The sequence below is a fragment of the Equus asinus genome, chromosome 3 (genome assembly GCF_041296235.1).
Source record: "Equus asinus isolate D_3611 breed Donkey chromosome 3, EquAss-T2T_v2, whole genome shotgun sequence".
Classification (NCBI taxonomy): Eukaryota; Metazoa; Chordata; class Mammalia; order Perissodactyla; family Equidae; genus Equus; species Equus asinus.
In genome coordinates this window covers 66,513,245-66,527,600 of record NC_091792.1, presented here as the reverse complement: position 1 = coordinate 66,527,600, position 14,356 = coordinate 66,513,245, and the positions used below count along the sequence as shown (strand labels likewise).

Here is a 14,356-nt window from a genome sequence, read left to right as displayed (position 1 = left end):
ATGTACCTGGGGGCTTTGGGGAGAAAAAGGAAAAATAAATCTTTAAAAAACTGTAAAAATTATTTGTAAAATATGTGACAAGTGGCTAATAGGCATAATGTATGAAGAGCTATTACAAACCACTAAAAAATTTTTTTTAAATTAAAAAGTGGTTAAAGAATATGAGCAAACAGCAAAATGAGAAAAATAAATGGACTGCAAACATATGGACAGAATGTGTAATTCAGAACAAAAAAAAATGCAAATTAACCAAAAATGAGATTAAGTAAATCACCAATACCCAGAGTAAGCAAAGGTCTGGAGAAACAAATAGTGTTAAATACTGATGGGAATGCAAGCTGTATGCTAGTTAGGCAATATATAGCAAAAGCCTTAGTACCATAAATTGACATTGCTTTATAATTAGAAAAATAAGCTTTTTGAAACAAAAGAGACTAAGACATTCATTCCTAGAGAGCTGTACATGGATAGTCTTTCATTGCTTTTGTGTTTAGGAAGTCATTTCCTCCATCCCAAGAACAGCTGCATATTAATCTCCTCTGTGCCAAATTTGTTTAAATTTGTGTTGTTTTCATTAACTATATGAATGCAGGAGGATATTACCCAAGTTATTTGTCCTACGGCTAGAAAGTTAAGTCTGTGATTAAAATATGGTTGGACTAGGGGAAAGCACATTGAATATGTAATTCCTGACCTCAAAAATAGAAATGATGTTAATTATCTAATTATTCTTCGAACCAGGTCCACAGTTACACATGCATAGCATGCTGGGAGTAACAGGCTGAAGGTTCTAGAGCTGTAGAAATGACCCTGAAGTGTTCTAGCCCGGAACTCTCATCTCTTGTCTCCTCTGCTCCTCCACTCTCAGTTTTGCTCCCTTTCTTTCTCCTCTTTGCGTTCTTCCAGACTCAGATTTGTTGAAAGGATCTGACTATTTCAGACGTTTCTCCATGGACTTCTGTACTACAGCTCTGTCTCAACAAGAAGCTCAAAGTCCACAAGTTACATGTTAACTAGGAATCTAGCTGATATCTTAGAGTCAGTGTCCCTTGACCTACAGGATTCCATGGATCGTGTCTATTAATGGGATGAGTAAAACCTTCCACGTGCCTTAACTCAAACCTGGAAGGTCTTTTAAGCAGAAACAGCAAAGTGCATGCCCTTTGAACCTTTGGAATGCAACATGTTTCCACTTTGGAGGGTCCCTGCTTCGGTAATTGGGTGGGGAAAACCAAAGTATACACATCCAAATCTTGTTTTGGCAGTTGGTGGTCTCAGGAGTCCTGGATTTGTGTTCTCTTTCTCCTTCCAGGGGAGTTTTGTTGCTTGCATGATAGCCATCCTGCGGCAAATGGACGACAGCCACTACACCCACTATATCAGCACATTCAAAACCAGACAAGATATCATCGTAAGTTGTTTTCATTGGGTCCTGGTAGCCTTAAGAATTTTTATGTTTGGCAAAAAAAAAAAAATAAACAAAACTGAGCATCCTGAGTCCAGGGTTCTCTCCTCATCCGTGTCCAATGCTGTGTGGCTGTCCATAATGACCATGAAAAGGAAAATGTTAATTTGAAGAAGAGTAAAATATGTATACCAAGAGGTTTTCACTCAGCCCCCTAAGTCTCTTGGATTCAAGAGAGCCCTTATTTAGAAACATTTGGGAGATCTTTTTTACTCTCAGAAGAGGATAGTGTCTCATTTTCAGGGAAGGTAGTTACTCCTGCCAGGGCGAGGGTTTGAGGAGGCAGAGGTGTGCACAGTCTTCTGAGATGTGGTGGACATCATCATTTCCAGTGTTCCCTGGAAAGGGAAACAGGAAGAGGTAATACTTTCCCCTTATATAACGTTTAGTAAATTATCTTCAGTTGAAAATATTCCATTCTCTTTTGTTTTAAACAAGAAAATTGTTCTCATATTTACTATTTAGTGTACAACCAAAGGTTGCCTAAGAGCTAAGTTAGGCCCCTGGTTACTTCTCCAGGATCTTTACCTTTAGTGAATTATTGGTGGCTGTTAAAATGTCCCTGAAGGTATCATCTTATCTTGCGAAGCAGAGGGCTGGACATGGAGCTAGATTAGCAATCGGATGTCTCATGGCACTAGTCTTTGTTCTGGATAACTTCCCATCAACCATGCATCTCCCAGTCGTCTTTATGCACTGGATTTTCTACTTTCTGCTTGTATTATACCAACAGTGCATGGCCAGTACACCCAAGGATATCCAGCTCCTTTCCTGCCAGTCACCCTCCTTTCTGTGAGGTCCACGTGATGGAAAAACACCCAAGGAATCTAGAGAGAAAGTACTCTTTATCATTAGTGGTAGTGGTAGGTCCAGTGAGGAACTCACAAAAGGCTGTGGCTGAATCCAGAGGCTTACGGGGACCTCCACTAAGGCCATGCTCTGGCAGGTGGCGTGGTACAGGCACCCGTAGCAAATGGAGGTGTGCCCACAGAGCATCTCTAGGTGAGACCTGGTGCCAGAGAATCAAGAAGAGAGGAGGTGAGGGGAGGGATGGAAGCCAAGGGTAGCGATGTTTCTCCTCCACAGGCAGATGATGTAGTGGGTTTAAGAACACAGGCTTTAGAACACTGAGATCTGGGTTTGAATTCTGGTGATTCCACTTCCGTGTATGAAATGTTGGGCAAGCTATTTCACCTCATTAAACTTCAGTTTCCTCGTCTCCAAGATAGTACCCACCTTGAGGGTTAGCATGAGTGACTGTTGATTGACTCCACACGTGGAAAATGCCTAACTTTGTGCTTGACATGCAGTTAATGCCTATGAAGACTAGCTGCTTATAATAATGATTTTATTATTATTGTAATGTAAGGTAAAATTAATATAAAAATAGTTTAGTGCCTTTTTTTCAAGTTTCCTTCAGAAAGCAGGTAGAATAAGTTATCCTAAATTCAGACTCTTGACAGTTTGGCTCCATTAGGTAAGAAAAAACAGGTTTCACTCCTGTTTTCCATAACAGTGGTGAGCTCTTCCCGCTCTATCATCTTATTAAAAGAGGATTATTATCCCCATGAGGGAACCTTAGCCATCAGTGGCAGACTGCAGGTCACAGCGGCCTCTGACTTTCCATGGACTGTCCTTTCACGCTCTCACATGCCTTCCGAACAGATCACTTGAAAGACTGTGGAAGTGGGAGATACGATGAGGCCTGGGATTACCTGTGAATTGCCTTTATTATGCCATCACTGTTTACAGTTAGATTACCAAGAGTTGAATGTAGAGTCAGCCTTGGAAGCCGATAACTGGCATCTAAATTTAATCCTTGCTTGACAAACCATAAATTCGTGTTGATTTGAGAGGAAAAGTTGATAGAATAAATTGGTGAGTGCACTTAAAATGTATAATGAAAAAGTTAAGAACTCGTGAAATATGTCTGTGATTTCCGAATTGAGGGTAGGAAAGTTTGACTCCCCTTTCAACCCGAAGGAAGGTTCCAGGGTAGCACAGACTTCAGAGCCAGGATTGCTCCCTTTCCTGTGCCGTTTGGCATCCAAAGTGCAGGAAGTTGACCGACTCGAGCAGTATCTCGGAGGAATAGCGTCAGGAATAGAACCTAGGCCTCCTGCCTCCCAATTACCGTGTCCTTTCTGCTGCCTGATGTAAGTCATGGGCTAGGACTCCGTAGTTTAGTGCCAAAGAAGTTGGACTGGATTTTCATTTCAGGAATCCAAGTGGAAAATGTCTAAATTTAACTAACTAATAAATAAAAAAGCTTTCAAAACTTTTTAGCTCTGGTTTTTAGTCTGATTGTTCGGTTTCTGAGTTACTTTTTACACATAGCCCCCTTTTGAGTAGAATAGCTGTGTTTTCGATGCTGTGCCCTGTGTACTCTCGTTATTAGTCATTGCAGTCATCAGGACCCACTGCTATCATCTCTATAAGGACCATTAAAGACCCTTCTCCCAGGCTACACATGGTAACATTCCTGGAACAGGAGGAATGATGACTTTGCTTCTTATTTATAGCATTTTGGTTCTTTTCTAACAATAATAAAGGAGAATTGGACTCAGAGTTATTAGAAGTATCAGTTTCTCACAATTACTGGTGAATTTGTTTTAAGTGCAGTAGATCTATTCAGACACCACTTGGCAGCAGAGAACTGAAGACATTATGGCTCTAAAATGCAGTCCAGAACCCCAAGTTCTCTTCCCAGCTCTCCTGCTTCCTGCTGTTTGTGACCTTAAGCAAATCATTTAATTTTTCACAGCCTCAGTTTTATATTTGTAAAATGTGGACAATTTTTTTCATCCTTATCTTCCTGATCAGATTATATGATGTAAAAGTCAAATCATATGAGAGCTATAAAAATGCTTTGTTACCGCTAAACACCTTATTAAGAAGACAGGCCGTTATGGGACTTGGGACATCTTGTTCTGATGTAGTGGTCCCTCTTATCCACAGACTGGGGGAAGGGCCTATGAGATGTAGCCCAGTTTTTCCCCACGCATTCCTCCTTTGTTATCTGCAGGACTTCCTCATGGAAACGTTTATCATGTTTAAGGATCTGATTGGAAAGAATGTCTATGCCAAAGACTGGATGGTCATGAATATGATGCAGAGCAGGTAAGACTGCAGGGCCCGAGGCTTTTCACTGAATACTTGGGTCTGGTAACTAGCTATCTGACCTTTGTGAAGTGCTGTTAAATCTCTTTGCCTCAAACCCATCGTCTTTAAAGTAAGTATCTTCCCACCGCCATAATCCTAGTTTATGTGCTCATGTTCTTGATTTCACCTGGGCACCTGCAGTTGCTCTGACTCGAGCTCAATGCTCTCTTCTCTCTACTGTAGTCTCCTCATCATTCTCACATTAATCGTGAGCATCAGCTCTACATGGCATCTTTCAGCAGCTCCACAGGGCCTTCGTCATCCTGACATTCAAGGCCTCTGCAGCCTGGCCCACCCCCCCTCTCTAGACTTATCTTCCACTGTTTCCTTCTATAGACAACCTGGACTCCAACCAGACTGGCCTCTTCCTGGTCCCTGAACATGTTCTCTGGTGTCCCTCCTGCTGCTTCTTCCCCTGCAGTGTCTTCTTCAGCATCTCTGGCCATCAACGTGCCACCCATTCCTTAAGGTCCCTCTCAAATGCCATCTCCAGATGAAGCCTTTCTAACCTGGATGTCATCTTCTCTTCCTTTGACTCCCCATTCCTCTTCGATACCCCTCTCCTAGAATTTTCCATATTCTTTGTTGAATCATGGTTAAATTTACAGATTGCAAATGACCCCACCAAGTTGTAAACTTCTTAAGACCAGGAACTGTCTCTTTTAAGGCAAAACCTAAGCCAGTGCTTTGTAGTTCCTGGCCCACGACAAATACTTGTAGAATCAAAGCGAAATAAACTGAATATGTGCATTATATTTAAAAAGCTTCAGAATTTTTTAAAGAGCTAAATAAAGTCAGTCATTTTATTATGCTTTATTTATTTATGCTTATTAAAAGCATTATTGTTAACTCCACAGGATCCTGATAACTTGGTTAGAAAAACTCTTCCTGTCTATGTACAGATTAGAGAAAAAATGGTATCAGAAACCTAGACTTTAAAACAGAGGCATCACAATAGCTTGCAAAGAGCCCTGGTCTGAGGCTCAGGAGGCCTGGCTTGTCCTCTCAGCTCTACCCTCAACTGGCTAAATTGCGATGCGGGCTTGAGTGGTGTTTGTAGTCAGTTTTGAAACTCACTTTCCGTGTCCTCTGCAGACTGTGCTCTGTTGTTGGTCTGTAAGGGCCGTGATAGACCTAAGGGTCTTATGTTTCCAAGTCTAGGTTTGGTTTGCTTTGATTTTTAACAAGATGGGAAGTGTTTTGAAGAGCAAAAAGGTGCCTTCTTTATCCAGTGTCTTCCTCCCCCAGGGTTTTCCTCCGGGCTATCAATCAGTTTGCTGAGGTTCTCACAAGCTTCTTCATGGACCAGGCAAGCTTTGAACTTCAGGTAAGCATGCTGCTCACCCAGGAGATCCTTGAGTTCGCAGCCACAGCAACAGAACTATTTCCTTTTGGAAAACATGACCTCAGAGTTCATCATTTTCTAATGGAAAAAGTTGTCTTGTCTTTTCTCCTTTCCTAAAGCACGTATTCTTGTCATTCTGTCCTTTAAACCCAATAAAATAAGTTTTTTTCTTCTCTCTGTAAAAGTAATAAATGTAAAAAAGTAATCGTAGAAAATATAACTAAGCAAAAAGAAGAAAACTGAAAGACAAGTAGTTCCACCTTCCACCGGTAACAGAACACACATGCACAGATGTGCACGCAAAGGCGCACAGGTGTCCCTCTGCCTGCTGGTGGCCTCGTTTCTAGAGTGGTTTGTGTACACGCTTGTTTGAAAGTCCGAAGTGATAGCAGAACAGGTGACCACTAGCTCCATCTTCGTTCATTCATTCATTTACCCAACAAACATTAGCATATTTCATGTACAGGGCATCCTTCTAGGCCCTGGTGAAGGCAGACAAGGTCCTGCTCTCGGAGAGTGGACGTTCCAGCGTGCATTTTCTTGGCGATGTGCGTTACTGTGTCATGAGCCTTTGTTTGTATCTGTGGAACTTTAGAAGTGGAGAGTCATAGGTAGAGGAGATTGTGTACACATATGTGCATGTACATATACGTGTGTGTGTATACATGTGTGTGTGTATATACATGTGTGTGTATACATGTGTGTGTGTATATACATGTGTGTGTATACATGTGTGTGTATGTATACATGTGTGTGTATATACGTGTGTGTGTACATGTGTGTGTGTACATGTGTGTGTATACATGTGTGTATATACATGTGTGTGTATACATGTGTGTGTATACATGTGTGTGTATACATGTGTGTGTATGTATACATGTGTGTGTGTATATACGTGTGTGTGTATACATGTGTGTGTGTACATGTGTGTGTATACATGTGTGTGTATATACATGTGTGTGTATACATGTGTGTGTATACATGTGTGTGTGTATATACATGTGTGTGTATACATGTGTGTGTATGTATACATGTGTGTGTATATACGTGTGTGTATACATGTGTGTGTACATGTGTGTGTATACATGTGTGTGTGTACATGTGTGTGTATACATGTGTGTGTGTACATGTGTGTGTATACATGTGTGTGTATATACATGTGTGTATACATGTGTGTGTATGTATACATGTGTGTGTGTATATACGTGTGTGTGTATACATGTGTGTGTATGTATACATGTGTGTGTGTATATACGTGTGTGTATACATGTGTGTGTGTACATGTGTGTGTATACATGTGTGTGTGTACATGTGTGTGTATACATGTGTGTGTATATACATGTGTGTATACATGTGTGTGTATGTATACATGTGTGTGTGTATATACGTGTGTGTGTATACATGTGTGTGTATGTATACATGTGTGTGTGTATATACGTGTGTGTGTATACATGTGTGTGTGTACATGTGTGTATATACATGTGTGTGTATACATGTGTGTGTATATACGTGTGTGTGTATACATGTGTGTGTATGTATACATGTGTGTGTGTATATACGTGTGTGTATACATGTGTGTGTGTACATGTGTGTGTATACATGTGTGTGTGTACATGTGTGTGTATACATGTGTGTGTATATACATGTGTGTATACATGTGTGTGTATGTATACATGTGTGTGTGTATATACGTGTGTGTATACATGTGTGTGTGTATGTATACATGTGTGTGTGTATATACGTGTGTGTGTATACATGTGTGTGTATACATGTGTGTGTGTATACATGTGTGTGTATACATGTGTGTGTGTATACATGTGTGTGTATACATGTGTGTGTATACATGTGTGTGTATGTATACATGTGTGTATACATGTGTGTGTATACATGTGTGTATACATGTGTGTGTATACATGTGTGTGTGTACATGTGTGTGTGTATACATGTGTGTGTATACATGTGTGTGTGTATACATGTGTGTGTATACGTGTGTGTGTATACGCGTGTGTGTATACGTGTGTGTGTATACATGTGTGTGTATACATGTGTGTGTATACATGTGTGTGTACATGTGTGTGTATACGTGTGTGTATACGTGTGTGTGTATACGTGTGTGTGTATACATGTGTGTGTGTGTGTATACATGTGTGTGTGTGTATTTATTTATATATATATATATGTATGTGCCAAAGTGGAATCGAGCTGGGCCATTCTTTGGTAACCTATTGACCTTTTTACTTTCTCTATTATCTTTTCAATGATATTAAATATTTTCATAATATTTTTAATGGTTGAATATAGCTCATTGTATGGCTGGGTCATGATTTATTTAACCAAATTTTTGTGAACATTTAGATTGTTTCCATTTTCTGTTATGTTAAATAGCATTGTGGTGGCCTTCTTTTTTTAAATATTCTTAAATACCCATGATTATTTTGCCAGGATAAAGTCCTAAACTAGTTCAGACTAGTTCAAAAGTTTGGCAGAATTGTGGTTCATTTGATACCTATTGTCAAATTATTTACTATAAATAGGCATACTTCTTGGCAGCGGTTTTCCTTTATCCCGGGAGTAAAGAAAATATAATGGTTTGGATTTATTTTTAAAGCTTAATGTTAATATTAAGTGTTAAAACTTTCAGGGCTGAATACTTGAAACAGAAGAAAGAAAACAGAGTCTTGTGGATTTTATTTTGTTTTTTCATGAATCTCTGGCAAGTGACTTTCTGCCATGTGGTGGTGTTTTACTATGCCCTTGTTAATGTGATTTTCCATTTCTTTTCGCCCACACAATTAATTGTGAACAGCTCTGGAACAATTACTTCCATTTGGCAGTAGCGTTTCTCACCCATGAGTCCCTTCAGCTTGAAACCTTCTCACAAGCCAAGCGCAGCAAAATTGTAAAAAAGTAAGTGTCCTCTTAAACTTGCTTACGATTGCGAAGTTGCTGCTTCTATTTCTGTTCAGAGCAAGATTTTTAGTATCAGAGCAACTGCTCTTCACTGGCTACCCGTGTTGTTAGTGAGATAGATCTTAAAATAGTTGTTTAATAGACCTCAAATTTCCCCAGCTTCACATCTCTTCTTTCAAGTCCCCATTCATTTACCCGCTCCCACCGCGTTCCTTTCCAGAATCTGTACGTAGAGAGGCACCACTGCCCTGCGAGAACGCGGCCCGTCTGCTGGCAGCGTTTCCCGACTGCGGGCACGGTGCCTCTTTCTCACTCGGGCCTCACAGGGCAGCCTCCTTTGGCACCATTGCTCTGCCTCTCAGTCACTCCAGCAGAGAAGCCAAGACTAACACATCACCTAAAAATGCCCTCCAGATCCCTGGCCGGGAATTCAGGATGGACTTATGTACAAGAGCGATGAGAGATTTAGGGAAGCTTCTCATCGCTCTCCTCACAGGTCTGTTTCAGAGTTCCCTGAGAGTTGGAAACTCCAAGGCCATGTAGTTACAAAGAACTTGAGAAATTTATCACTTAAAGGCTGTGAAATTTGAGTTCTGTTCCCTGCCAGGATGTCTAGGATTCTAGGTGAATTATTTAGCATTTCTGTACCTCTGGTTTCTTCCTAAAATGCTGAGATTGGTGGCTAAGAGATTGAGATTTAGTGATTGTGCTCTCAAACATAAAAGTAAAACCCGTTTTGTCGATTTCCCTGTGGGGTGAGTATGGAGACAGAATTGATTTTTAAGATGGATACTTTGATCTCATTCTTTAGAATATCGGAAATTACATGTTTCTTTCCAGGATGGATTTGATTTTGGTTAAAAAACCATTAGTGAAGTTAGTTGACACCAAGTCTGATAAATAAAGTGTCTAGTTAGGATTAATGATTCTGGTTTTGGTCAAAGGAAAGTGTGACTATAAGTATAATCCATGTAAAAATATGTATGCGTATGGGCAAAGATAAACCTTGGGAAATAAAAACATTTATATTAAGGTTATAGAAATGAGAATGAATCTTTTTTCAAGATTTCTCTTACTTTTAGTAGAAGTAGCATCCACTAAGCTGTTAATAAACAAGAGGAATAGTTACCATTTACTGTCTACTAAGTGCCAGACGTTGACCACATGGGCTTATCTAATATTAACAATAAAGTTAGGTTAGGTGTTTTGTTAAAATGGAATGGTAGGAGAAATTTTTAAATAATATCTTTATGCTAGCTTCCAAAGGCATTTCCAAAGGAGAAATTTGAAAAAAAATGTTTGGGGTGCTAGTGGCCTGAGTGTGGAACCGTGGCTGTAGGGTGGGTCGGGGGTGCATATTAGAGTTCACTGGGAACTTTTGCAGTGTCCACTGTTGACCACCCTGTTTGCGTCTTCCGAGCCCCCAGCCTCTGATACGGTGTGCAGTGTGGGGCAGCCCCGGGCGGATGTGTTCTCTGAGAGATTCCACGGGATTGTCGGTCCACCTCCACCTAAGAGCTGCTGTTTAGATCAGTGTTTCTCTACTTTTTTTTCCATTATCGACTCCTGTAAAAAACCTTTTTAGAAATTGTTTTTCTAATCACCTCCGCCCAAGAAATAGCAATACCTGTTAGTACCACAGATATACCGTATTTCTGTGTATGTACTAGATGTATATCTGTACTTTATACATAACAACAGTAAGCTCTTTTTTTTGCCCCCAAGGCAACCAGAGTATTTCTGACTCTTCTCCCTGCAAGAAGTCTGTCAATCTCGTCTTCTCAGTTATCTTCAACATTTGCTTTTGGCCCTCTCCGCGTTCAAGTCCCCTCTCCTTGTGTGGCTTAGTTCTCTGTGGCGGCTCGTTTAGGTATCGACCGTGTCTCTTACAGTGACCCTGCCTTAAATGTGACCTAGAGGAGCAGAGGCTCTTTTATTCCCTTCATCATTGTGTTACGTGTACTTGTTTCCACCGCAAACCCTTCTCCTGGTTTCTGATCTTCTTCCTAGATATGGGGACATGAGAAAGGAGATCGGCTTTAGAATCCGGGACATGTGGTATAACCTGGGTGAGTGCACAGCCTTGAGCAGCCCTACACACAACTCCTGTGTGACAAGCATCCCACGATGATTTCTTTTTTATTTTGATTCTGGTAACCCTAAGATGTATTCATCTGTGTGTCTGGAAGTGAAAGTTGAGTTGTGGGTTTCACACCCCTGTCTCCACTGGGACATTGATGATGAACTGTCTCTGACGACATCCACGTATTATCAGAATACAATATTTAGTCACTCACTTCTGAATTGAATTGATTTACCCACATAAACATTTTTTTCCTTATGGGCCCTGTGGAGGAAGATTGTAACACTTTATTTCCAGTGAAATTATTTTTTAATATCCTCACTTAACTTTCATTTCAGGTCCCCACAAAATCAAATTCATCCCATCCATGGTGGGTCCCATTCTGGAGGTCACATTGACCCCCGAAGTAGAGCTCCGGAAAGCCACCATCCCCATTTTCTTTGATATGATGCAGTGTGAGTTCAATTTCAGTGGAAATGGCAATTTCCATATGGTAAGGAGTGATACTAACACACATATAGTCAACTCATTTATTTTCTTTCTATATAGAGAAGCAGTAGCCTGAATAACACAAATCAAAGTTTATCTAAAAGCTTTTCTTTACAATTCACTTTGTAAAGCAATTAGAGATAGAATCAGATATTCCAACCCACAGCCTAGAAGTGATCTTTTTGCTACGTGTTTCCTAAAGTAGCAGTCTATCACTGGATAATTAAAATTTGACATCATGCTCTTTAGTCCCGTCTGTTGCAGTGTAGCCGCGAGACTAACGCAGTGGAGTAAAGGAAAAGCCTATCTGCTGTAGTGCAGCCGAGGGAATGATGCAGAGGTGTCTAGTTTTGAGACTTCGCTTCGCCTGATAGGTCTTATCTATGCTTCTGCTTTCTTATCTGTACAGTACAGTAGTATTTAAAGGAAGATTTTACAGCTCTGAAGCTCTGAAGAAGCAATCCCATTGCCAATACTTAGACAAGACACAAAAATAAAATATAAAAATTAGAATTATCAGGCCATTATTATATGCATGGTTGTAACAGGAAAATAGTATTTTGGGTAATTATTTTTCCCTGCGAATATAAAGCAAAGGACAAAGTAACACGAGACTGGTTTAGAACATCTTGATAGGGCCTTGGAGCACAATTAACGGCTACCATGACGTACGATCTTCCCCTGTGTGTGTTGAACATTGCACAGTTCAAAAAGGGGCCGGGCCAACTCCAGAAGGGTGGCCGGGTGTCTTTCGTGTCCTCTGCTAAGGATATGGTTTTCTCCTGTGAACGTCTTCCTTTGCTTTCAGTTTGAGAATGAGTTGATTACAAAGCTGGACCAAGAGGTGGAAGGGGGCAGAGGCGATGAACAATACAAGGTCCTTCTGGAAAAACTGTGAGTATTTCAGAAACAAAAACCTCAATGTGATTGCATCATTTGGTGATGGCAAAAACCATTGGCTTCTGCTGCACTTACAGACTAAGCGAGTACTCCCAGAATCACCCAGGGTCACCGCCACAAATGGGCCTTGAGAGGGGTTAATAGAGTTCACACCATCCACTGCTGGCATTTGTTTATCTGATGTGAGTCAAATGTCCATGTTTTCCTGGCCAGCCCAGCCCTGGAGAACCGAGCAGATGGAGGAGAGGGGGAGATGCAGAAAGCAGTGGCATTTTGCCCAGTGTTCAAACTGCTGAACTTCATCAAAAGTGCCAGCACCTCTAATTACGGCTTCAAAGCAGCAATTTAAAGGAGGAGGGAAAAAACATTTCAAGGTCCACTTTACATGTAAAAATACCTCATTGCCTCTAAGGACCTGTCAGAACACCGTTATGTCTCCTGCTAGGTTGGTTTTTTCTCTCCCCTGTCCCACCTCCCCCATTCGAGTGCAACACCTTTATTCCTTCTCCATGTTCACATTATCAGCTCTGCTCCCTACCCACCCCACCCTGCAGACCCTCCGCATCACCCTTGGCCCTCCTAATTCTCCTTTGCACATATGCAATTACAAAATAAAAAGAGTAGTTTAAGACACTTGGATGTTGGAGTTAGAGATTGTGCTTCAAATCCCATTTTCTCCATGTCCTAGGAGATTGACTTTGGACAAGTGGTTTAACCTATCCAACACTTCATTTTTTTTCATGTACAGTAATAGGATTTATATTTTGGTATTGTGGTGAGGATTAAGCAAGATGATGCGTAAACACAGTGTCTGTTACAAGTTCATGCTGAGTAAAATGTCGGCTGCACTGGTGTTTGTGCCTTTTACTGTTATTTTCAAATCCTCTCATCATCCAGCGTTGTAACTGCTCTGGACTCTTCATTGCTTGTGTTCTCTGAACGTTTATGATATTGGCCAAGTGCGTCACCTGTTGACTGGGTATGTGCTTAGGTCGTGTGTCATTTACCTGTTTCATGGGAATGATGTGTGCTAGACTGTGCTTGAGGACAGGGACTGCCCAGTTTTTTCTTTTTCTTTAAAGAATTTTTTTAAAGAACCAGCACACTGGATACTCAGAAATAGAACTGAATTGATGACTCATTTGTATTTTAAAGAGCCAGAAGTCTTCCTTATTTTGTTTTTAATGGATGATAAGACCGCTTGTTAGTCTTTGTATCTGGTTTCCATTCGGTCTCCCTGTTTGAGCTTCAAACCACCTGTTTTTAAATTTTTTTTATTGAGATAACATTGGTTTATAATATTATATAAATTTGAAGGGTGCATCATTATATTTCGATTTCTGTTAGATAACATCATGTTCACCACCCAAAGACTAATTACAATCCATCACCACACACATGTGCCTAATAACACCTTTCGCCCTCCTCCTTCCGCCCTTCCCCTCTGGTAACCACCAATCTAATGTCTCTATCTGTGTGTTTGTTTGTTGTCGTTGTTGTTGTTTTTATCTTCTATTTATGAGTGAGATCATACGGTATTTGACTTTCTCCCTCTAACTTACTTCGCTTAACTTTTGCAATTCTTGATCTCACACAGGAATTAAATGAGGAAATTATGCACACATGCAAACACACACACAATATTTGCAAATGATACACTGCTCATTTTTTTTAATCCTTCAGCTGATTTTTCATGTAAAGATTATATTTTGTTTCCTTCATTCTTCCTGGATCACTAACCCAGCAAAATGTGACCACACAAATCTCCAGTGCTCAGGAATAATCCTAGAGTCTGGACTAATTCTTTGAACCCATTTCTTTTTTCTTTTTTTTTCTTGTTCCCCAAATTTTATTCTAAGTGTCTAATCTAAGAAGCCCCTGTAGAAGCTTTGCTCTATTTGGGTCCAAAGGGAGAGGATTTAGACCAAAAGTGTAGCCTCAGTCTACTTATTTACAACTTTGCATTTTTTTCTGACATGAACACTTTTATCTGAAGAGTCAC

The 14,356-nt window shown here is 40.4% G+C and overlaps 1 protein-coding gene across 5 annotated transcripts in view; it reads left to right on the top strand.

Moving 5' to 3' along the window:
- Window positions 1-14,356, top strand: part of DOCK5 (dedicator of cytokinesis 5) — a 207,442-nt gene that overhangs the window by 145,598 nt on the left and 47,488 nt on the right. For all 5 annotated transcript variants that reach the window (XM_014830495.3, XM_070505184.1, XM_070505186.1 and 2 more), the window contains 7 exons: window positions 1,313-1,411; window positions 4,491-4,585; window positions 5,876-5,954; window positions 8,779-8,879; window positions 10,893-10,951; window positions 11,304-11,458; window positions 12,263-12,348. In XM_014830495.3, the coding sequence (XP_014685981.2) occupies window positions 1,313-1,411; window positions 4,491-4,585; window positions 5,876-5,954; window positions 8,779-8,879; window positions 10,893-10,951; window positions 11,304-11,458; window positions 12,263-12,348 (674 nt within the window). The remainder of the gene's footprint in view (window positions 1-1,312; window positions 1,412-4,490; window positions 4,586-5,875; window positions 5,955-8,778; window positions 8,880-10,892; window positions 10,952-11,303; window positions 11,459-12,262; window positions 12,349-14,356) is intronic.